The sequence below is a fragment of the Lissotriton helveticus genome, chromosome 3_1 (assembly GCF_964261635.1).
Source record: "Lissotriton helveticus chromosome 3_1, aLisHel1.1, whole genome shotgun sequence".
In the NCBI taxonomy this organism is placed as follows: domain Eukaryota; kingdom Metazoa; phylum Chordata; class Amphibia; order Caudata; family Salamandridae; genus Lissotriton; species Lissotriton helveticus.
In genome coordinates, this window is record NC_136061.1 from 1,835,826,311 (window position 1) to 1,835,850,789 (window position 24,479).

A 24,479-nucleotide genomic window follows, 5' to 3' on the forward strand; every position below is an offset into this window, starting at 1 on the left:
GTAGTTGGCCTCCTATTTCCTCTTAAAGGGGCAAAAAAAGCAATGCTTCTGAATCTTAGAAGACCCAGCTTACAACTAAGGACAAGACAAAGTGCCTAAAAGTCTGCCCTGAGGACTCAAGAACTGCAGCAGTGAACAGAATTAACATTTTCAGCATTTAGAGCATAGTTAGACTAAATAATTGTTTCCACGTTCAAAAGACTAGTCAGGGTATTGAAGCTTTCCCAATAAGGGTAAACGATTGGTGAACCAGGTTCACTTCACAAGGAGATTTATGTTGCAAAGAAAATGGCTTGTACCTAGCCCCGTTGAGCTCTGCATGGCTCTACTTTCCAGCCTTGCGCCGCAAGTGTGTTTTGAGAACAGTGACTGAGTCCGAAGGTAAAATCTGGACCGAAGTGATACAGAGCATAGAAGGGACCTCCGAGGTTATGAAATCTAGCTGGTCAGCTCAGAGTTTTTGATCTAAAACTAAGGGTTTCAACTAGATGACTATGTTTGCAACTTTGAGGGACTCCCACTGACTGCAGCTTCTTGCATCGCTAAAGGCTTGGAGCTCCAGAACATATAATTTGTCTGAAGTTAAAACTTTGATCAGCTTTGCAAATCTTACCACTGAACATATATCTCGATCAAAAGTGAACTGAACTATTGCAAGGAGTTTGTGTTTTTTAGAGATTTTTATTTTATAGTTTAAAAAGAATCATAACTCTAGTTCTCTTATTAATTTTGAACGTTTTGTCTTTTTGATCATGTAAAAAATTCCCTTTTTTAAAATTGGATGGGGAGGTTCATTGTGCCATTTTCTTGAATTAAAATTGCTGCTACCACTTGAACTTAAACTGCAATTAATTCTCAGGTAAACTTCCTGCTGTTTGTTCCATTAACAGAAATTAAACAGAGATTCTTCAAAAACCTCTTTTTGCTCTAAACAGCCTGTGTTTATAAAGTCGGTAGGTGTTCACCCCTCCCACATTCATCACCCCATTTCTGACAGGTTAATTTTAATAAACTTAATTGCTACTAATTTCAGAACAATCTGAAAACCGTGAGGTGAGCATGTATTACATGAAATACTGTGGTTGTGCAACATTTATTTTAAAGTTTTTCAGTTGAAACTCTGCAATAGACTATGCAGGCGCTGATACATTTATTTTGTTTTTCTACAGAACGATTTCTGTATATCTACAGTGGCAAAATTAGAAGACTGTTTAGAACGCCTTGAGTCCTCCCCATATGTAGAGGCCTGCATTAAGGACTCGGTTAACTGCCAGGAACCTCAGAATAAACTCTGCATGTGTAGTACCATTACTGAATACTCCAAACAGTGCGCCCTAACGGGTGGGACACCTAACAACTGGAGAACGCCAGACGCCTGCTGTGAGTACTCCTATGTGACATCGTCCATTGTTTCATTTATAAGGCCTGAACAACAGTATCTGTAACTAAAACTGCACGAGAATTCAGATGCGTCTTTGTTGTAGTATGGAAGGATGCTGTGAGGAGGCTGAGAATGGATAACCATTTATACTGTGACTGTTATGTTGCAAGAGCCGTATTCTCTGTAGTTAGGAGCCGGAACTTCAACAGAGCTGTCTAAATTATTCTGCAACCACTGCTTTCCCACTGTAAATATTGGTTTGATTGGGTATGTAAGTAAGTGAGATTGCTGGGGTGGGTGAAAGAGATCTAGCTATCAACAGTGCAGCATATTCAGTGGCACTGAGGCCTATGAGTGTGAAGGCTTACTACACCCCAATAACAGCTGTTTTAACAACAGAAACGAAGGGAAAAGGGGTTAATTTTCGCTCTTTGCATTAAGGTCTGCTGCACGGTGGCAACTAGACCGGGGCAGGCTAAGATTTCGAACAGTGTTGGCGGAGCCAACTTCAAAACCTGTGTCAAAATTACTGATGGGACCTACCCATGAGTAATTTAACACTGTTAAATATTGAAATTTAATGCACATCAGCGTAGGAGACTTAGAAGGGAGGGGAATTTCATGTGTTCCCTGTTTCTATGACAATCAGTGGCAAATGGTGTATTGTAAAATATGATGGGACTAGATGAATTGATCACAGCATAACAGGTCTTTTTTTTAAGTTCAAGTAAAGTTTTATTAGAATAACAAAGGTGTCATTACAGAAAAAGAAATGAGATACATTATCATCAAGAAGTAAGGTAAATTAGGTTACAACAATAAATATCAAAAAGTAAAGATTACAGGGGAGGAAGGAGAGAAGAGAAAAAAATAAGTAAATGAGGCACAGCATAACAAGTCTTAAAAGTAATTTCGGAACTATTTAGCTAATCCCCTCCCATTCTGATGCATTAGAACATTTGGTGCCTAATTGGGCAATTTTATCATTTTCTTTACTGTCACCTCACTTTGATTTGATTGCAGAGTGAAAAAGGGAAAGGAGGACTTCTTTACACCATGGCATGCTTGACCTAAAAAAGGTGAAAGAGTCTGTTTGAAGATACTCATGACTGCTCTGTAATCATGACCAATCAATGTCCCTAGATTAACTCCATCAAAGTCCTGCACTGTGAACTGGGGGATACATTTAGGTCGTTTGAAACTGTTGTGAGGAGCATTGGGGAAAAATGGAAGGCCTGACTGGAAGAATGCTTTTAGGGGAAAAAAGGAAGGGAAGATGGACAGAAAATTGAGAACAATGAACATGCAATAAGGGTAGACTGAGACAGAACTGTGAGAAATTAATTATTTTGGATCAGTGCAGTGAAAATCCTAGTGAGAATGAAGAAAGTGGCGTTTCTCCATAATCTAATAAACTGCACCCACATAAGAGTGACAGGAATCCTGCCTTGAGATTGTGGAAAAGGCCCTCCCTCGAGAAATGCTGATTATACAAAATTTGTTGGACCTGTTTGTTTGACCTGGACAAAAAGTCAAACAAACCTTTTTAAGGATAGAGAAATTCTGAGATGAGTAGAAGAGGTACTGGGTTAGTGCTGGTGGAATCTAATGACTGGAGAGAGAGGAATATGTGTGAGACCACTCTAAAGAAATCTGTTCTGTGGGTGGAGAGCATTTTTCTTTTTCTCGCGGACTAGCCTCCCATTATACTCATGTGGAAGTGGGCCCTACTAAAGGTCATATGAGACATGTTGTCAAGAGGATTTACAGACTCAGGGGCCGATTAGGATGGCGGTTTTTCCGCATCCTCCGGGCCGGCGGAAGTGTCCGCCGGCCTGGAGGATGCGGAAAAACCGCGGCGGAGACTCCTAAGACCCACCGCCAAATTAGGATGGCTGGTGGGTCTGGAATTCCGTCCGCCGCTTTTCCGCCGCGGTCGGAGCCGACCGCGGCGGAAAAGCCATAACATGGCAGGCGGTGTCTATGAGACACCGTCCGCCATATTATGATGTGTGTGTAAATATGCTTTTCCACGGCGGCATTGCCGCCATGGAAAAGCATACGGACCTTCACTTCGGGGGCCCGTTGCGGGCCCCCTGGGTGAAGGGGTGGTGGTGAGTGCACATGGGGGGTACCTATGGTACCCCCCTGCATTTGCGTGCACAATGCAGCAGGCACCGCGCGGTGCCTGCCGCTTTGTGCACGGAAATGCTGTGCATGCATTTTTTACATTGGGGCGGGTGCAGCTTGAAGCTGCACCCGCCGCAATGTTAGAGATAGAGGATGTGACCGCCACCCTGGCGGTCACATCCTAATCAGATCGGAGGGAACGCCGCAGCCCATGCGGACGTTCCCTCCTCCTCAGGGGTCGCGGACGGACTCAAGTCCGTCCGCGATCCTAATCGACCCCTAAGTGCGCTCCTCTGTACACCTGAGGATTGACCAGGGGGGAAAGAGTTGTATCTTTTCACAGTTTGCCTGCAAAGGCATTTTAAGGAAATTTGGGGCAGGAGCTGGATGACATTATGTGACTCATTACAGCTGAGATTTTAGTTTTAAATACTGGATGTCTCCTATATTGAAGTAGCTCAAATGTCTTGAATGTGCCCCATCTTTGGGGAAACACTTGGTCTTGGAAGAAGGCCAGATAACCTTTCTCAGAATGGTGAGAGAGGGTATCCTACGTAGTTTAGTTATGTTTTTTCTATTTCTTGTCTCTCTGCTCTACCCTTCCCTTGAAGAGGCTTGGGATGAGCTCCACTGAAGACTATGGTGCCTTGCCTTCCTGAGACATGTCCAGTTAGAATTAATTTGGTATATGCCCAATTTCGTTTTCCTTTGTTTTAACGGAAAGTGTTTCTGCCTTCAGTTTGGAAATATCCTGAAATGTGCCGCTCACTGTGGTACTGTTTTTTTTTCAAATGATAATAAATTAGATTCAGCTACTTTTTATATGCTCAAAATCCTGCATTCTTCAAAAAGTATTCAGATTTAAGAAGATGTTGGATCAAGCATGCATGAAATGTGTTGTCTTTCTTGTTTGTTTACACACTATTGTGCAAGTAACTATGAACCTACAAAAAATAGGTTAAAAACAAAAACATAAATAAAATAAAACAAGCAATACAAATGTTCAATCTGTTGAAATACCCCACAGTTGTATCTAATATGGTGTGATATATCGAACACCATAAGCCCTTCTAGAGGCGTCTGGGGTAAATGCCACTTCAGAGTGTCATGGATTTTGGCACTTAACCCCATCCGTGGTCCCGTCGGATGTTGGCTGTCGCGAGCACTACCTCGCTGGTGATGCCAACAGCCAACGGCCGACGCAGCCCCGCCCACTCCGTGGAATGCCTGCACTGCGGCAAAATAATCACCACGGTAAACGGGTTAAAATGTGGATATCAAAGAAATGAGGTGGAGGTTTCGGATGAGTGGCTAGAGGTGATTAAATTTGCAATAGCACTATACAAAACGCATTGAATTTTTTTCTCTTGTTTGACCCAGCCAATGAGTCTTCCATTACCACCGGTCAAATACAATCTGAAAAATAATAATCCCAGGCCTAGTACTGAGAGTAGGAAGATACACCCATACAGGCAGGCCTAGCAACTACAGTATGGGCGGTGGGATGATGGAAAGCATCTGCTCAAAAAAGTTAGGACCTCATTTATGCGAAGTGTCTCATCGTTGCCTGAAAGCAGCAATCATACTTGTCAGTGCGCCCTCTTTGCGACGTGGACGATACGTCATATTTACTGAATGACGCATCACGTCACAAGGAATGACAGATATGTCAGTATTACTGACATATCTGCCGGCGTAAGAGTGGCACATTGCTGGGGTTGTGTCAGAAGCGTGATGCAACTCCAGCAATGTTCCTTTCACATGGGGCAAGTCCCATGTGAAAGGACCTGCGTCACCCTTACGCCGGCTAAAGTTTTGATGCGTTGGGGTCCTAGAAGTGGCACATCACACTCTCATAGATTTCACTGTGCCACTCCTACAACCCTTTCTTGTGGGGGAACGGCCACCCCTGAATACATAATACCTGAACAAGGTATAATGTAGCTCAGGAGTTTACGAAGATGCGTCACTTCATAAATATGGCGCATTATTTACGCCAAAGCTGCGTTACTAGAAGTGACACAACAGTGCAGTGAAAGTGACCCATGCGTTCATAAATAAGGCCCTTAATTGTTAGGCTGTGTTTTACCACAGTGTATATAGAACCATGAAACTAGATATAGCATCCCTAATACTCCCTTTATAATGGCAAGCGCTCTCCTTTGCACTCCCCTCTCAACAAATGGGTAGGTGGACAGATTAGGGTCTTCAGGTGTTTATTGCTATTTTAGACAAAATAAGGCTTGTCAAAATAAGGTATGTCAATCTGAAATAAGTGTGACCATTTCACATGTAAAATAAGACTTTGATGTCTTGGTCTGCCTCACTCTTTCCTTTCCAAATTTTACCCACACTTGTGTAGTGCATTTTACTGTGTAAAATGTGTATCTGACATTCCAAAACGAGATCAAACACTTCAGACACTTTTTTAAATGTTCGGTCACAGGACATATCTTTCCCTGCAGGGTATTTGTGGAAGAAGTGGGCAAGTGATAATACCGCTGACAGTTCACTTATCACTTACAATCCAATCTATTCTTCCCATGGACAAGTTAATTAGTCCTCTTTCAATACAATAATGAACAGATACCCTATTGCTTGTTGGAGTCAGGTTCCTGTGCAGTATCAAATACTTAATAAATATATCAGTACAGACGTTACTCACACACAGGCATGCACACACACATATTCTTGCACATTCATTCACACACACACACACATACACACACATACACATACATGTAGTGACACAGAGTCACAGTCAGCAGTCTAGTGTTTTGTAAGCCAGCACACTAAACACCCACCCACCACTGATGTCACTGGTCAGGTGACACAGCTTTAATAAAAGGGGCCGAGCCCATGTGCTCTGGGCCAGTTGTACCCAGTAGCTGCCTGTGTCTGCGTCAGTCATTCCTAGCAATGAGGGCCCAGGGCCCCCAACATTACATTGGCGACGAGGGGGGCGGACGCTAGCCACGCGTGCCGCAGCTGAAAAACCCCGGAAAGAAGAAGGGAAGTGCCCATGTGCAGGGCATTCCCCTGGGGAAGCGGCACCACCCGCCGAGAGGCCTGCAGGTTCAGAAAAGGGGGTGGTGATGAACAGAGTGTCTGAATTAAGCAGACCACTCTTACACAGTCCAAAGATCAGGGCTTGATCCATCACCGTTATTTATCTCACTGCCCCATCCCAGCTCAGAACCTGGCTATATGCAAATCAGTCTGTCCCTGGCCCAGTGCATCGTGGGAACAGGGCAGACCAAACTACCAAGCCAATTCTTCACCAGAAAGGAGACAAGCTACCGGGGACCGGTTTCTGGCATTTCAGCCTCTTCGGCCCGGCTTGCTTGAATCCTGATGGAGCAGTGAGAAAGGGACTCATGTCTGAGTATACCCTGCCACACCTATAGTGGCCAAAAACGATACAGAAAAGGGGGTGGTGATGAACAGAGTGTCTGAATTAAGCAGACCACTCTTACCCAGTCCAAAGATCAGGGCTTGATCCATCACCGTTATTTATCTCACTGCCCCATCCCAGCTCAGAACCTGGCTATATGCAAATCAGTCTGTCCCTGGCCCTGTGCATCATGGGAACAGGGCAGACCAAACTACCAAGCCAATTCTTCACCAGAAAGGAGACAAGCTACCGGGGACCGCTTTCTGGCATTTCAGCCTCTTCGGCCCGGCTTGCTTGAATCCTGATGGAGCAGTGAGAAAGGGACTCATGTCTGAGTATACCCTGCTAAAAAACGGTGTTGGATCTAGCCCTGATCTCTTGACTGGGTGAGAGTACTCTGCTTAATTCAGAGACTCTGTCCATCACCACCCCTTGTTGTAAATAATTTTGTCCACCCTAAGCGTGGAAGGGTATACTCAGATGTGAGTCCCTTGCTCATTGCACCATCAGGATTCAAGCAAGCCGGGCCGAAGACGGCTGAAATGCCAGAAACCGGTCCCCGGAAGCTTGTTTCCTTCCCAGTGTAAGAATTGGCTTTTGTAGTCTGGTCTGCCCTGTTCCCATGATGCACTGGGCCAGGGACAGACTAATTTGCATACAGCCAGGTTCTGAAACTGGGATGGTGCAATGAGCTAAAAAACAGTGTTGGATCTAGCCCTGATCTCTTGACTGGGTGAGAGTACTCTGCTTAATTCAGAGACTCTGTCCATCACCACCCCTTGTTGTAAATAATTTTGTCCACCCTAAGCGTGGAAGGGTATACTCAGATGTGAGTCCCTTGCTCATTGCACCATCAGGATTCAAGCAAGCCGGGCCGAAGACGGCTGAAATGCCAGAAACCGGTCCCCGGAAGCTTGTTTCCTTCCCAGTGTAAGAATTGGCTTTTGTAGTCTGGTCTGCCCTGTTCCCATGATGCACTGGGCCAGGGACAGACTAATTTGCATACAGCCAGGTTCTGAAACTGGGATGGTGCAATGAGCTAAAAAACGGTGTTGGATCTAGCCCTGATCTCTTGACTGGGTGAGAGTACTCTGCTTAATTCAGAGACTCTGTCCATCACCACCCCTTGTTGTAAATAAGAGAGGCCTGCAGGGCCTAAGCCGAGCCCCGGGCCTGCCTGCAGACGAGAAGGTGACTGGGAGCCTACCCCACACCTTTGAGCCCAGCCTGCAAGGCCCCCTGCGTGGGGTGATGAAGAGCGGAGCGACCGGAGCCCACCCGCGTCGGCCGCGACGGCGCCCCTGCCTGGGGTGAAGAGAGAGAGCCGTGCAGAGCCCACCTGCATCGGCCGCCACCGCTCGGTGAAACCTCCGTGGAGCCCACCCGCGTGGAGGAGGAAGGCCCGTCGGCCAGAGGTGAGCCCGAACGTTGAAGATTGCCTAGGGGGCCGCGCAAGCAAGAAGCGACCCCCTCATGACTGTGCATCGAAAGCGGAGCCCACCCACAACGGTCAAAACGCCATAATGGCGGCCGCCAGCCGGCGCCGCCGAAAACACAAAGCGGAGCCTACCCGCTATAAATATACTGTGACCCTAGTATAGCGAGGCCAGCGGAGCCCACCCGCGGCCTGCCTACAGCGACACGGCATTGGCCACAACTGCCCGTTAAAATGCAAGGCTCGCGGAGCCCACCCGCGGCCTGCCTGCAGTGACGCGGCATCGGCCGCTATCGCCCCGTTAATTAAGACAAGCCCAGCGGAGCCCACCCGCGGCCTGACTACAGCGTCCCCCGCCGCGCGTGTGAAGTGTGCGGTGGGGTGAGAAACTCTACCATAGAGCGCCCGCAGCGAGAGGGGAGCTGCCAGGCGCCGAACAATCTAAACGGAGCCCACCCGTCAAGCGCTAACTTCTCCCCGCGCCGCGTGTGCTGTGAAGGGAGCGGGGGTGGAGAAAGGTGAGATCCAGCACACAGCCCGCAGCCGGCTACGGCGTAAATGAACACCCCCTGCACAGCACAATGCAAATGAACTCACCGGGGAACAGCAAGTTTGGGCAGCAGTGACGACCTTTTCCCCGCCCCGCGCAGCGTAAGACCCGAGAAGCTGCTGCGGGCGGGGAGTGCATGAGCAAGATGCACGATGCCCGCAGCTGACCGAAGTCAGCCCCCAGCAGCCCAGAGACAGAAGCGGTGCGGCTGCACAGCGAGGGCCCCGGTGAAAACGAGAAAGCCAGCGCCCGGCCCGTGGCCAGTAAAAGCAGCACCAGCCCCCACCCCCACGGACAATAAACGGCCGGCACACACTTGCCTGATCAGCTCGTGTCCCCGCGCAGCCAGCGAGCGTCCACTGCCAGGGGCCGTGTGCACCACCCAAAAGACTCTGTGTGCAGCAGGGGAGGGCACAGAGAAGCACCACGCATGTGGGCAAAATCGGAGTTCACCCACACTCAACAGGAAGCCCTCCTGCAGAGTTGCAACACTCCCCAAATCACAAGTGCCAACACTTAGGTAAAACACTAGGCACTTACCCTGTTTAAAGCATCGGCATGTATAGGGAGTCCCCCAGGAGGCAAGCCAGCAGGAAGGGACACCGCAGCACTGAGAGAAGACTGCACGAACCCCTACAGCATCAAGAACCGGCCCAGGTTCATGAGACACAAGTAAAACGAACACTGCCATCTAGTGGCCGGAGAGAGCAATTGCAGGCAAGGGAAGGATCCCAAGGAATAGGAACAAGCCTTGGACGAACCAACATGTTCAGCGTAATAAAGCCTGCAGCCCACACACAGCAACGCTTATAGTGGAGTCACGACACCGACAGTGACCAAGTGCAAGAGAACTCCAGAAGCGTGCAAGAAGACAGCGCCGGGAAGCGCCAGAAGCGCAAGGATCACATTAGGAGGTAGCGCAGGAAAGCGCCAAAACCATCAGGAACGTGCCAGGAGACAGCGCAGGAATGCGCCGGAAATCCCAGGAACACTTCAAAAGACGGCGCGGGAATGTGCCAGAAGCAAAGCATTGCGCAGGACCGCGCAAGGAGTGAAGGAACTCCACCCCTCAGAACTGAACAGCATTGCGCAGGACTGCGCAAGGAGTGAAGGAACTCCACACCTCAGGACCGAACAGCCCTGCGCAGGAATGCGCAAGGAGTGAAGTAACTCCACGCCACCACGACTGAGTGACGCAGGGATCGCGTCCTCGGAGACCGGTCAATAGGTCACAGCGAAGATGACTTGCCCAAAGAGTCAACGCCAGATGTGGACCAGTCAGTTGGTCGCCCGGAAAGAAAAGGAGAAGATGACCAGTCAGTTGGTCACCCGGAAAGAAAAGGAGAAGATGACCAGGCAGTTGGTCACCCGGAAAGAAAAGGAGAAGATGACCAGTCAGTTGGTCGCCTGGAAAGAAAAGGAGAAGATGACCAGTCAGTTGGTCACCCGGAAAGAAAAGGAGAAGATGACCAGTCAGTTGGTCGCCCGGAAAGAAAAGGAGAAGATGACCAGTCAGATGGTCGCCCGGAAAAAGAAAGGAGAAGCTGACAGTCAGAAGGTCATGACTGCGAAGACACGCCAGAAGATCAAAGGCATAGTGACTGAATAGATCAAGAAGAGGTCCATGGACGGGACCCAGAAGAGGTCTGATGACACCGACCCGAAGTAAAGAAGGAGCAACAGGAAGAAAGGTGCGATGCCGGGTTTGGCCATCGGAAGAAGAGAAAAGTGTGTCCTAAGGGTAGGACGCAACCAGGGAGATTCGTGTGGAGTGCACGCCACATGGAGGTGGTTGAAGAAAAGAAAAGGGACCAACCACGTCGTGAAAGGAATGGAGGAGAAGAAGGGTAGTGAATGCCACGATGCCACTAGAAGATCACAAGAAGTGAAGAGGTGTGACCAGTCAACTCACTCACCCATCAGAAGAAGGTGGTGACATGCACCAGAACACCGGAGTGCAACAGAGAACAAGGCCTGGCATGAACACCGGCGGCACAAGTCAAAGGTATCCACCTACAAGCCATCCATCCATGTGGCGATCGTAGAAGAGGACAAATTTGGACTGTTGACAACAATCTACCTTTGGGGTTGAGCGGAAGATTGAATGGCGAGAGTGCTCACACATCCGGCTGAGGAACTGACCACTCCACATCAACCCGTGGCAGCCCAGGAAGCAAAGGCCTCAAGGGACTCTGGTGGCAGCAAATCCCACAAGAGAGACAGGTCCACAACGGTGCGTCTGTGAGACCCACGAAGATGGAAAGCTTCATGTGCAAGAAAAGAGTCGACAGCGTAACCTTCAGGTGGAACTAGAACACAACGGTGAAGATCGTGGAGCGCCCCGCTCACGGCCCGAAGGCTATGGTGGAGCAACATGACCGACAACACCAGTCCAGTGGAAGCCTGGCAAAGAGGTCCTCCCGGACATCTTGTGAGAGAAGAACACCGGCGAGAGGGGCATCCTAGTGAGAGGGATGTATGCACCTACTCCTTTCATCTGCCTAGAAACACTTTGGAGCCTGCCCAGAGACATCACCAAGGACCAGGACTGAAGAGGAGAACCGAGAAGACAAACAACACTCGGATCCCGTCACCCTTCTATCTAGCTACCAACTGTCACCAGTGGCGTGAAACAAAGACAAGGCAAAGGATAACGTCCAGGCGGCGCAGACAGCAGATAGGACCCGCCAAACAACGGCAAACTATGCCACCGTGACTCATGAGTCCTGTATGCAGCAACTACACCATCTGTGACCTGCAATCCATCAAAGAGACTCACTTCAAATTACAGAGTCCAGTGTTATATTGCATGTACATTTTCATTCCCACAGGTTAAACTTTGTCGTGGGGTTTGCGAACTGTACTTTTTCTTCCACAGGTTGGACTTTCATTTGTTTTCATTTTCCCCGAAGTTTGGGAGGGATGTAGTGACACAGAGTCACAGTCAGCAGTCTAGTGTTTTGTAAGCCAGCACACTAAACACCCACCCACCACTGATGTCACTGGTCAGGTGACACAGCTTTAATTAAAGGGGCCGAGCCCATGTGCTCTGGGCCAGTTGTACCCAGTAGCTGCCTGTGTCTGCGTCAGTCATTCCTAGCAATGAGGGCCCAGGGCCCCCAACATTACAATACACACACTCAAACACAGTCACACACAGTGCACATTTATGGAGTTGGAATATATGACTCAGGTGCTCGTGAGTAATTACCAACTTAACATGCTCCAGCCCTCTAAACTATCAGTTGAAAATGGTTCCTTCCAGCATTTGTAGTAAAATAATATGCTGAAGAAAAAAAATGTTATCTTGCTTAAAAAAAGACTGCTCTCTCTCTGGGTGTGGCCAGGATGGCGATCGAGTAAGATGCGTTTTGCTCCTCTCCCTTCTCCCATCCGCCCGCATGGCCATTTCTAGGTGCGGAAAGCTGCCTGTAGTCCTCACACAGTAGCAGGAGAGGAGTGAGAGTGTTGCGAAGGGCAACCAGAGTCAGGAGACTTTACGGGGAAGGCACAGCAGTGAGAGAGCTGGTGACTGCACACAACAGAACAAGATAGAGGCTGAGCTTTCCAGGTGACGGAGGAAAGCAAAGGACAGCATGGCAGTGAAGCAGACCACGGACGCTTGAAAAAAACTCTGGATCAACGCGACTGACCGTGAAGAACGAGTGGAGGTCGGCCTCCATGCTCCGACAGCGGGAGACACAGAACAAATATTTTGGTGGACCAGGGTCCAACTCTCCAGGCTCCAATAAGTGGAGTATTCCAGCCCCAGACAGAGCAAGTAAGCAGCGAGGAGGGAAGGGGTTGACGTGGAGCCCTGCCAACGGGCGGCTGGATCGGGAGCTGGGCGGAGACAGTGCCTTGGAGGCCCCTGAAGACTGGATGAGAGCTGTATAAGGGCTCAGATCAATAAGAAGGCTTTAACTCTAGGCGGACACCTGGGAAAAAAGGGGCCCGGACAATGAGGACACAGAGCACCTCAGAGCGAGGTGCTGGCTGGCAGTTGTGGAGGGCCGGGGAAGAAGAGACATTTCTGGAGCCCACCAGCACTGTAGCATAGTCACAGGGACAGTGTGAGAACGGCACTGTGAGAAGAGAAGAGAATGCTCACATGGGCGCTCAAAGCGTCCACACACAGAGAGGAGTGAGAAGAGCACAGGGGGGCTGTGGAGGCCAAAACAGCACCCCGAAGTTGAAGAAGGCATATAGGCACAAGGGATTATGGGCAAGAACCCCGGTGAGCAGTAGCTGATACCAAAAGTCTACGAGGGAACAAGTGCGGCGCTGTAACGGGAGAAGGTCCAAAGCACAGTGGGTGATCCTAAATATACCCTCACGACAAGAACCTGCATAAGGGGAAGAGGTGGCCCAAAACATCGAAGGGCAATAAGAGGTGAGGAAAGACATTGATGCTGTGTGCGAGAGAGTAGTGGACATGGAGGAACAAAACCAAGCTTGGGAGGAGGACATGGAACAACTGCAGCAGGAGGTGATTAGGGGTGGGCAGAATTTGGGTAGTCGTGCTACGTAAAGATCTGTTTGCGTGGTCGGGGAGAAATATCTCACAAACACGCATTTTGAAAGCGCGAACAAGCAAAAAAGTCCGCAAAGCCGCAGATCGTGAAATTTGTGGCAATTCCGTGTTGTCTGCAGAACGTGAAATTATCCAAATTCCACAAATTCCACAAGCGGAACAGAATTTACCACCCAAGCCTAGAGGTGATACCGCTCAAGGTGTTGCGGGGATTCTGCACATACACATAACTATGCGCAGGAAGACAGGACCTCAGTGTATAGGGGTTGTACCTTCCTACCACCTTAGTACCCAAAATCCCCAAACCGACTAGCTATAGTGTCTCATTCGTTCTCCTACATAATTACGAAGCTACAAATGGCTAGACAACGCAGAACACAACACTCCTGACTCTCTCAGAAATTGCGGTACCAAGACATACCCTTTCACTCACTCACTCGTACTTGTCCACAATAAGGATTGTCAGAGTCACTGTATAGTTCAAAATGTTTATTTTTAACTATTGTGCTTTATAATGCAGTATACGAGCCACTACCAGGAGTGAAATGCATAAGACCAAACCAATTAGCATTGTCACAATTCCATAGAATATAAAGGGGGATGTCATCATATACAGACAGTGAAAAAAGGACTATAAGGTCTAACCACCCTCCCCTTGGTAACGATGAGTTTTAGAATATAAAGGAAGATCTCTGGGCTTTATCAGCAGACCCCATACCTTAGTGCCTAGATGGAAGTTTTACATTATAGAAGCAGGATAGCTCGTCTCCCTGGAAAGGTCTCTCTCCAAGTGTGTGTTTGAACAACATGCATCCCCGTAATCTCAAAACGTGGGTTTCCAGCAGTGCAGCTGTGTTTAGCATGTTTTGTCTAGGTGCTAGGGACTGAATTACAAGGGGGATTGTTCATCGACCTTGCACAACATGTTCAAACTAAACTCCAGGAACCAGCAGAGAACGTAGAAAGCAGACGGTTCTCATGTGAAAGACACAAACAGAGTCTTACAAAATAAAGTCATGTAGTAAAGTGCGCAAAAGCAGCATCATGGAAGCGGAGCTCATGCTAACCTAGTAGTGTTGATAATGACCCTAATAGCCACATAACACCCTCCCCTTGGTAAGTTCATAGTTTATAGAAAAAAGACCAAAACAGAGTTCAAAGTTCAGCAGAGTTCAGAAGAGCTTGAAAAAAAATAATTAAAATAATAATAATAATTGTATGTCGTCTAAACTTTTTGTTGTTTCATGGAAAATGTGATTAGGAAGAAGGTGGCAAATCTATCAAAGTATGTGAACATAAGAATGCAATTCGTTCCAAAAGGTCATCCCTATCATTAGTAGAAAACAGGGATGTCATCCAATTAAGTAGGTCGAAGGAACAGACATGCTCCGCGTAATGTGATGCTTCCAAGAGAATATCCAGAAAACGTGTGTGATATTTGATGAAACTCCGTCGTTAGAGGTTCCGAGTAGCCGCACAGATATCCCATTTAGCCAAAACTCCAAGTGCAGCCGTACGAGCCGTACGGCGAACACCAGAACAGGCCTGCTTATGGGCCACAAAGGGACCCATTAACTGGCTATAATCTGGGTCTGAACATGACATATTGGAGAGGCATAGATCCAAAGCCCAATAGAAGGGGCACGGCTAACAGTACAACACAGGTTGCACGCAAGTGAAGTAGGCACAGCGAAAAGTTGATTCATAACTCACACTGGGAGTTGCTAATGGCATGCACCCAAAAAGTTGTTGCAATCGATCACGGAACAGTTGCAATGGGCCTGGACTGTGAATTACCACAAGATGAGCAGACATTGCGTAGCAGGAACAGAAGAAACAGGATTCCACCAGCTCGCACCAGTGGAAAGCAAAGGGAATCTTCTGAAGACGCTAGAAAAAATAGAATGAATAAAAGCAAGTATTAGCCCAAATATCCTCTGAAAAGAAGTCACAAGGCCATATTCCACAAATTAAAAAAAATTAGCAAGGCCTTTGGTGTCAGACGCATTAAATATTTAATGTATAAGCTCCCCAAAGTGAAGTGGGAGGTTAGTGTTCAAAAGTGACTGAATCTCGCTAGATGTTCTAGCTGCATTCAACTCAATGGTCTCCCGAGCTGATGTGAGTGCCACTTTTTGTTAAAACAATAGAGCTTTGAGCCTGCTTAATTTATTGAAATCGGTTTTCAAAGTCAGAATGGAAGGCCAAATGAAACTCTCTACGTTCCCATGCGGGGCAGAAAAGTACATTGCTACAACAAGTAACACGTCACTAAATACAGGATTCCTGCCCATAAAACTTAGCAGTAGGCCTGGCTCAGTTTGCGAAGTTTGCAGACTTATATGAACTCCGGACTCCGTGGAGTTGGCGGAGTGCAGAAAACTCCGCTTCGCGATGTGCAGCAGAGTTTTTTCCCCGCTCGCGATCACAAACTGTAAGTTCACGATCATGAATGGTAAGTTTGCGAGTGTGAGCTGTCGCTCGGGTAGAATTTCTACCCGAGTGGCAGGAATACCAGCACAAACTGCAGTTCGCACTGCACTATGCCAATTGCGGAACTTCTCTGAGATTTTTGTAACTTTGCGGAGTTCCACATAGCAAAACTCCACAGGCTAGGCCCAGGCCTACCCAGCAGTCATGGTTGTTCTAAATAAGATAACTGCAGTTAGTATGCAAGGTAAAAATAGGAATTATTGCTGGGATGGGAGTTCCTTTAAAACAATAGGCAAGATTAGGTGCAGATACAGTACAAGCGCCGTGTAACTTAACGTGTTTAGCAACAAGGGAATGTCCTTCTGTGGAATGGCAGTCCTCTCCTGTTAGGAAAACTTTCTTAACCTCCCATTGACATCTGTAAGTGAAAGGTAGGGACCATAATTCATGGACAAATGTACTAACCAGCGGTTCAAAGCGGCCTATTGGAAAATGTTTCATACATGATTTAAATTGAAACAGCGAGAATGGGAGAGAGATAACGCCAGGAATTAACTAAACAGCTGAATCTATCTCCGCCACAGATAATGGCATGGGTTCCAATCATTCAATGTGCAATAGCGTGTATGTCGCATCTTTCATAGACATAAATCTCTGTTTATCAGTCAGATTAAATGGTAAAAACAAAGCAGAGGCCTTCAAATAATCCCAAGGGACTTTTCCAATTTTGAGAGTCTGCAACGTCCATGCAAACTGCATAACTGATAGTAATTGATTTTGACCATGATATAACACAGATACGTCATTCTGAACAATATCAATAACAGATGAAACCCTATTATCCGAGGTATAAATGTGTGAAGACTGTGTATTGATGCTATTGTCGACCACTGCAAGGAATTTTTCCAAATTTTCTTGATCAACTCAAAGCAGACGAAGCGTTGCCTCAATCTGCAAGCTTCCAGACTTCATTGTAAGCTGCATAGATAAAGGTCTTTGATCTAGCAGTTCTAGGACCTATGATAAAATCTGCCAAATGATGTCGATCGACAAGAGTGACGTGTTGTTTTACTGACGACAAAGTGGAGTGTTCCAACCATTGTTGGCACAATTTACCCACGGAGTATGTGGGGATCGAATGTGAATGTGGATAATGAGGATCTGGTCTAGTCTGTGTGAAACCAGGTGTTACATTATAAAAACGCAGTTGACATGCATTTGCATTTGTTTGCCACACCAACCATCCGGATGTGTCAGCCTCGGAGATCTTGAAAGTGTCATTTCGAAACATAGCTTACAATACATTGATCGTATAATTATTTTTTTTTTTTTATGTATTTATTGAGAACATCAGCAGGGCATAAGACAGGTAATTGGTACATACATTGGGTATTACAGAGCATTATAGACAACAGTGACAGCATGTTCATCAATAAAGGCAGAAGAAATGATTTCATCTACGTTGGTACATCTCTGGAATTCCCCCCTCCTTCCCACCTTCTAGTCAGATTCACTCTCCCCATCTGGCATTGGTGGATCACACAAATAGCCTCTTTATTCATTCCAGGCACCCCAAATTTTGTCCCATTTGCGGGGGCATCCACGGTGCAGGTACACCACTCTCTCCGCCATCATAGCCGCATCGAGGTCCATGCACCAGTCTGTAAGTGTAGGCACCTCCCCAGACTCCCAATATTTGTCTATATTTCGTTTGGCGTACATTACACCCAGCGTCACCCAGTCCTGAGCAGGGTGGGTAAGATCGTTTGTCTCCCATATGTTTAGCAGGCAGGATTTTGGCTCCGGGACAACTGATTCCCCCACCACCTGTGACACTGTTCTCATGATTTTATCCCAATTCGCTGTTATCTGGGGGCATTGCCATATGGTGTGAAAGAACGTTCCCTCCTCCCCGCAACCTCTAAGACAAAAGCGGTGTGTGGCCCTCCCTATGGCGTGTAAGGTGACTCTAGTGTAGTACATGCGATGACGTATCTTTAGCTGTACCAGGCGGAGTCCTGAGGGTATGGACACCTCCCGCGGGGAAGACAGTGCCATCTGCCAGTCCGCTTCGTCTAGATCCCCAAATCAGTAGACCAACTGTGCTTTAGTTTCAGTGTTGGTTCCGGTAAGTTATTAACTAGTTTGCGATATGTGAATGAGGTCACCTTTTTGGGCATGTGCTCAGTAAGCAGTCTGTCTTCTAACGGGGTGGCCTCAGGTACATTGGTGCCCGGCGGGAGAACCGATCCCAGGGCATGACTAATCTGCAACTATCTAAACTTCTCGGTGGGCGCTACGTTGTATTGGATCTGAAGCTGGTCAAATGGTACTAATGCACCTCCCTTCCATAGGTCACCCACTGTGGAGATTCCTATCAGGTCCCACGCCCTGAAACCCTTGCTATTGCGAAGTCTGCCCAGCTGTCGTGCTGACCAAAGTGGAGTCATTTTAGTAATAGTGTCTTGCATTTAAGACGGGTCTGTGCCGCGTACCAAAGGCACACTGTATGCGCCGTCGGTCCCAGGATGGATAAAGAGCCACCTTTATCATACAGTGCGGAAAGAATTCCTGCCTCTCCCAGCTCATACCTGTCGGCCTGGAATGCCGGTTCTGTTTGGGGCGTGTGTAACCAGTGTTTTATTATTTTTAATTGGGCTGCCCAATGATATAACTGAATGTCCGGAAGTGCGATACCACCGTCGGACCAGCCCCTGACTAACTTGCCCCGTCAAATGCGCACCGGTTTACTACCCCAAAGCAAGCCCGAGACTAACGCATCTATATTTTTTAAATACTTTAAGGGGACAGGGAATGGAGTATTTTCCAATACATATAGCTGCCGGTGAAGTGTCATCATTTTATAAAGTTATTTACAACAAGGGGTGGTGATGGACAGAGTCTCTGAATTAAGCAGAATACTCTCACCCAGTCAAGAGATCAGGGCTATATCCAACACCGTTTTTTAGCTCATTGCACCATCCCAGTTTCAGAACCTGGCTGTATGCAAATTAGTCTGTCCCTGGCCCAGTGCATCATGGGAACAGGGCAGACCAGACTACAAAAGCCAATTCTTACACTGGGAAGGAAACAAGCTTCCGGGGACCGGTTTCTGGCATTTCAGCCGTCTTCGGCCCGGCTTGCTTGAATCCTGATGGTGCAATGAGCAAGGGACTCACATCTGAGTATACCCTTCCACGCTTAGGGTGGACAAAATTATTTACAACAAGGGGTGGTGATGGACAGAGTCTCTGAATTAAGCAGAATACTCTCACCCAGTCAAGAGATCAGGGCTAGGTCCAAAACCGTTTTTTAGCTCATTGCACCATCCCAGTTTCAGAACCTGGCTGTATGCAAATTAGTCTGTCCCTGGCCCAGTGCATCATGGGAACAGGGCAGACCAGACTACAAAAGCCAATTCTTACACTGGGAAGGAAACAAGCTTCCGGGGACCGGTTTCTGGCATTTCAGCCGTCTTCGGCCCGGCTTGCTTGAATCCTGATGGTGCAATGAGCAAGGGACTCACATCTGAGTATACCCTTCCACGCTTAGGGTGGACAAAATTATTTACAACAAGAGGTGGTGATGGACAGAGTCTCTGAATTAAGCAGAATACTCTCACCCAGTCAAGAGATCAGGGCTAGATCCAACACCGTTTTTTAGCTCATTGCACCATCCCAGTTTCAGAACCTGGCTGTATGCAAATTAGTCTGTCCCTGGCCCAGTGCATCATGGGAACAGGGCAGACCAGACTACAAAAGCCAATTCTTACACTGGGAAGGAAACAAGCTTCCGGGGACCGGTTTCTGGCATTTCAGCCGTCTTCGGCCCGGCTTGCTTGAATCCTGATGGTGCAATGAGCAAGGGACTCACATCTGAGTATACCCTTCCACGCTTAGGGTGGACAAAATTATTTACAACAAGGGGTGGTGATGGACAGAGTCTCTGAATTAAGCAGAATACTCTCACCCAGTCAAGAGATCAGGGCTAGATCCAACACCGTTTTTTAGCTCATTGCACCATCCCAGTTTCAGAACCTGGCTGTATGCAAATTAGTCTGTCCCTGGCCCAGTGCATCATGGGAACAGGGCAGACCAGACTACAAAAGCCAATTCTTACACTGGGAAGGAAACAAGCTTCCGGGGACCGGTTTCTGGCATTTCAGCCGTCTTCGGCCCGGCTTGCTTGAATCCTGATGGTGCAATGAGCAAGGGACTCACATCTGAGTATACCCTTCCACGCTTAGGGTGGACAAAATTATTTACAACAAGGGGTGGTGATGGACAGAGTCTCTGAATTAAGCAGAATACTCTCACCCAGTCAAGAGATCAGGGCTAGATCCAACACCGTTTTTTAGCTCATTGCACCATCCCAGTTTCAGAACCTGGCTGTATGCAAATTAGTCTGTCCCTGGCCCAGTGCATCATGGGAACAGGGCAGACCAGACTACAAAAGCCAATTCTTACACTGGGAAGGAAACAAGCTTCCGGGGACCGGTTTCTGGCATTTCAGCCGTCTTCGGCCCGGCTTGCTTGAATCCTGATGGTGCAATGAGCAAGGGACTCACATCTGAGTATACCCTTCCACGCTTAGGGTGGACAAAATTATTTACAACAAGGGGTGGTGATGGACAGAGTCTCTGAATTAAGCAGAATACTCTCACCCAGTCAAGAGATCAGGGCTAGATCCAACACCGTTTTTTAGCTCATTGCACCATCCCAGTTTCAGAACCTGGCTGTATGCAAATTAGTCTGTCCCTGGCCCAGTGCATCATGGGAACAGGGCAGACCAGACTACAAAAGCCAATTCTTACACTGGGAAGGAAACAAGCTTCCGGGGACCGGTTTCTGGCATTTCAGCCGTCTTCGGCCCGGCTTGCTTGAATCCTGATGGTGCAATGAGCAAGGGACTCACATCTGAGTATACCCTTCCACGCTTAGGGTGGACAAAATTATTTACAACAAGGGGTGGTGATGGACAGAGTCTCTGAATTAAGCAGAATACTCTCACCCAGTCAAGAGATCAGGGCTAGATCCAACACAGTTTTTTAGCTCATTGCACCATCCCAGTTTCAGAACCTGGCTGTATGCAAATTAGTCTGTCCCTGGCCCAGTGCATCATGGGAACAGGGCAGACCAGACTACAAAAGCCAATTCTTAAACTGGGAAGGAAACAAGCTTCCGGGGACCGGTTTCTGGCATTTCAGCCGTCTTCGGCCCGGCTTGCTTGAATCCTGATGGTGCAATGAGCAAGGGACTCACATCTGAGTATACCCTTCCACGCTTAGGGTGGACAAAATTATTTATCTATCAGACACCGCCAGCCATATTAGGATGGTGTTAAAGGCATGCTTTTACGCGGCGGCTTTTCTGCCGTGGAAAAGCACACGACTTTCACTTTGGGGGCCCGTTGCGGGCCCCCTGGGTGAAGGGGGGGTGGGGATGCACATGGGGGGCACCTATGGTACCCCCCTGCATTTGCGTGCACAAAGCAGCAGGCACTGCGCGGTGCCTGCCGCTTTGTGCATGCAAATGCGATGCATGCATTTTTAACCTTGCGGCGGGTGCTGCTTGAAGCTGCACCCGCCGCAATGTTAAAGATAGAGGATGTGACCGCCACCCTGGCAGTCACATCCTAATCTGCTCGGAGGGAACGCCGCAGCCCTTGCGGACGTTCCCTCCTCCTCAGGGGTCGCGGACGGACTTGAGTCCGTCCGCGACCCTCGATCATAATCATAATAATAATATTCATAATCATAATCTGATCATAATCGGCCCCTAAGAGTCAGATTTCCAGATATATCAGAGCGGCATTCAGTCTACTGAAAACAGATAGAAAAACATGAATCCCTATATAGGGGGATATTGATAATGTAATGGGCTTTACTTCTATAAATGATAATCAATAAAGGACCCCGATAGCATACACACCTGTGTAGGTAAAATACAACACTTGCTCAGAGATATTTTGTTCAGCAGGTTACACCAGAACTGGTGTTTCTTCACTTTTATAATAGGGAGTATTTCTTCTAAAACCAGGTGCCGGTATTACTCTGACGAAAAAAATAATGTGTGAAACGACCAAGTAAACACCACTCTAGCTTATGTGATATAAGCAATTAGCATGCCAAGAGGGCATGTGTACTGGCCCATCCACAAATGAAATGTAATGTGATGGGGCGCAGGGTATTACCAAACATAGTCCACACCCCAGAAGCAAACGGTAACTTGAACAAGCAATAAATATATATGGACTGCATATACAGCCTAGCTGCTAGGGTATATCGGCATAAAGATGCGTAATAAGAAAGTACAACCGTGAGGAATGAGTACATTGACCAGCTATAGGAACTAGCAAGGCTCCGAGATTGTCGGCGGATAAGGCTAAAAAATAATATGGGCAATGCCAGTGTATAAATCTAGGTGAAGTACAAAATGGGCACGTGCGTTAAAACTTACCGGATTCTGATGCTGTAAGTAGACCATTGACATACCCAGCCGGGTAGACAGCATGGAAAGTAATTAGAAAGGTGTTAAGAAGCTATTAAGAAGACATGCCACGTCGGACAAGTTCACAGCAGAGCGTTTTGGCAAATAATGACCATTGATGAGAAAGAAAATACTGTCACAAATCCAATCAAAATGAAGAGGAAAATCAGGATAAGTACCAACCAGATGTAGGTCCATGGGGGGACCAGGTAACTCTTTTTGAACCAAGAGATGAAAATACTTAATTTTGTCGGTGGAGGTGCCAAAGTGGAAGACGTGAAGGATGAGTCGTAGGAGAAACTGCTGTAGTGTAGTTCCTATAGTCCCAATAGGCTCTGCACATTGGAATAATATATCCTATAGATTAGACGTATGACTGAGGTCGACTAGGTCTCTATCGAATATACTAGACTTAATAGTGAGTGCCAGCTAGCTCAGAGGTCACAAGAAACTTTCTCAAATTCACAAGAAGGGATTAGTTTCTCACAACCCCATAAACATGGCAACTTTGTTTCCCAAGAATAAGAAATATATCTCACAGCGTCGCGGAAACAATAGATAAGTATTTCACTCAGTCAACCGTGCATGCTTTGTTTCAACAGAGTTGTAGAGAAATAGAGAGACGGGTGTTTTCAATAAAAAGGTTTATTGAACAGTCTTCTTTCTCATACAAGAGAAATGAACTGCTACAATTGTTAAGCAGACTGCAAAGTATAATGCGTACAGCGAAAATAGTATTATAAAATAATACTGTAAAAGCAGTGTATGGTTTCTAAGCCATATAAAAATACATACATAAATAAGATTGACTAAAAATACTCAACTGGTGCTTCTAAAATACGCCTGTCCCAATGTACCTAACCTAAGTCTAGGACGAGGGAAGAAGTAAGTATTGTCTAGCATAGGTTTAGTTGTTTTTGCCAAGAATCTACCAAAGGTTCTCTAGGTTCTAATCAGCTCCATAGCTTAGTTATAAGGAAGGAGGTCTGGTGTCTCAGTATCGGGACTCGATTTCCCAACACCCCGCAAGGGGAGCTTGGAAACACTGGAGCTGGATTCTCGGCAAGAGAAGGGCAGCCTCTTGATCAGTGCGTCAGCGGGAGAGTCTGCTTCCTTCGGCACTTGCTGTAGCGAGCTGCGTCGGGCAAGTAGGTAGTCGAACTGCTCCAAACCACTGTAGTTTGCCATAGCAAGTGAAGGCATATTTATACCTTGAAGGTGTTTAGGAATGCCACAGTTTGACGTACAGTCAGGCATATGAACTTCAGGAAAGAACCCCAAGGGAATAGTTGTTCTTTGCAAAGTACATGAGTTCTTGGACAAATCAATATTCAAAGAAGGGGAAGTTCCCTAACTGCTTAAGCTGATTTTCCAAGTAATCGTTGTGACATTTAGTACGGGTGGAAGTAGCCATGCCTGTATTTGGGTCGCATGGTCTATGCCTAAATAAGGGATTGATTTCTATGCCTATATAAGGGCAATGTGAATTGTACCTATATAAGGGCATGAATCGGAAAATTTACTTTGAGTTCTAAATGCCACACAGCACTGCCATGGTCCCCAAAATAACCGCTTGCACCCATGTTTATTAGAGGTGGTAGGGCAGCATCCGCGTGATGTTGTCAAGGACTGTTCGGCACTTCACTGTGGGACTCCCCTGTAGGGTAAGTATACTCGACTTCTGCGCTGGAAGAGGATGGAGGCAGTACAGACGAAAGGTCAATATTAGTTTCCATCGCACCCTCAATGATACAGGCATTAGTCGAAGAGGATGAAATCAGCGGATTCAATGAGATAGCGTTGCATGAAACTGCAGGTGTGACACTATTCAATATCGGCCAGATAGTGTAACTTGACGTTGTCCACTGAGATGTATGATGTTGCGGGGATTCTGCACAAACACAGAGCTACCAGAAACACGGCGCCGGGAAACTAAAGGAGGGGGAATTACGCTACTAAGACGAAACACTCCGTGAATAGAGGCACACCCGCCCTATCACGAAGACTTATCTCCTCCCGGTTTTCACTCAACTTGTGAAAAATCGAGATTTATGCTAAATCTTTACTAATCGGCCGTCCATTGAGGTTGACAGAACTGGAAATCCTTAGCTCACCCAGACCGGGCCACAGCTAT

The 24,479-nt window shown here is 47.3% G+C and overlaps 1 protein-coding gene across 1 annotated transcript in view; it reads left to right on the plus strand.

Annotated features, from left to right (window-relative positions):
* The window catches only part of LOC144823881 (mucin-2-like), a 1,553,567-nt gene that overhangs the window by 461,828 nt on the left and 1,067,260 nt on the right, over positions 1-24,479 (plus strand). The window contains exon 7 of the mRNA XM_078682769.1: positions 1,170-1,380. Within this exon, the coding sequence (XP_078538895.1) occupies positions 1,170-1,380 (211 nt within the window). The remainder of the gene's footprint in view (positions 1-1,169; positions 1,381-24,479) is intronic.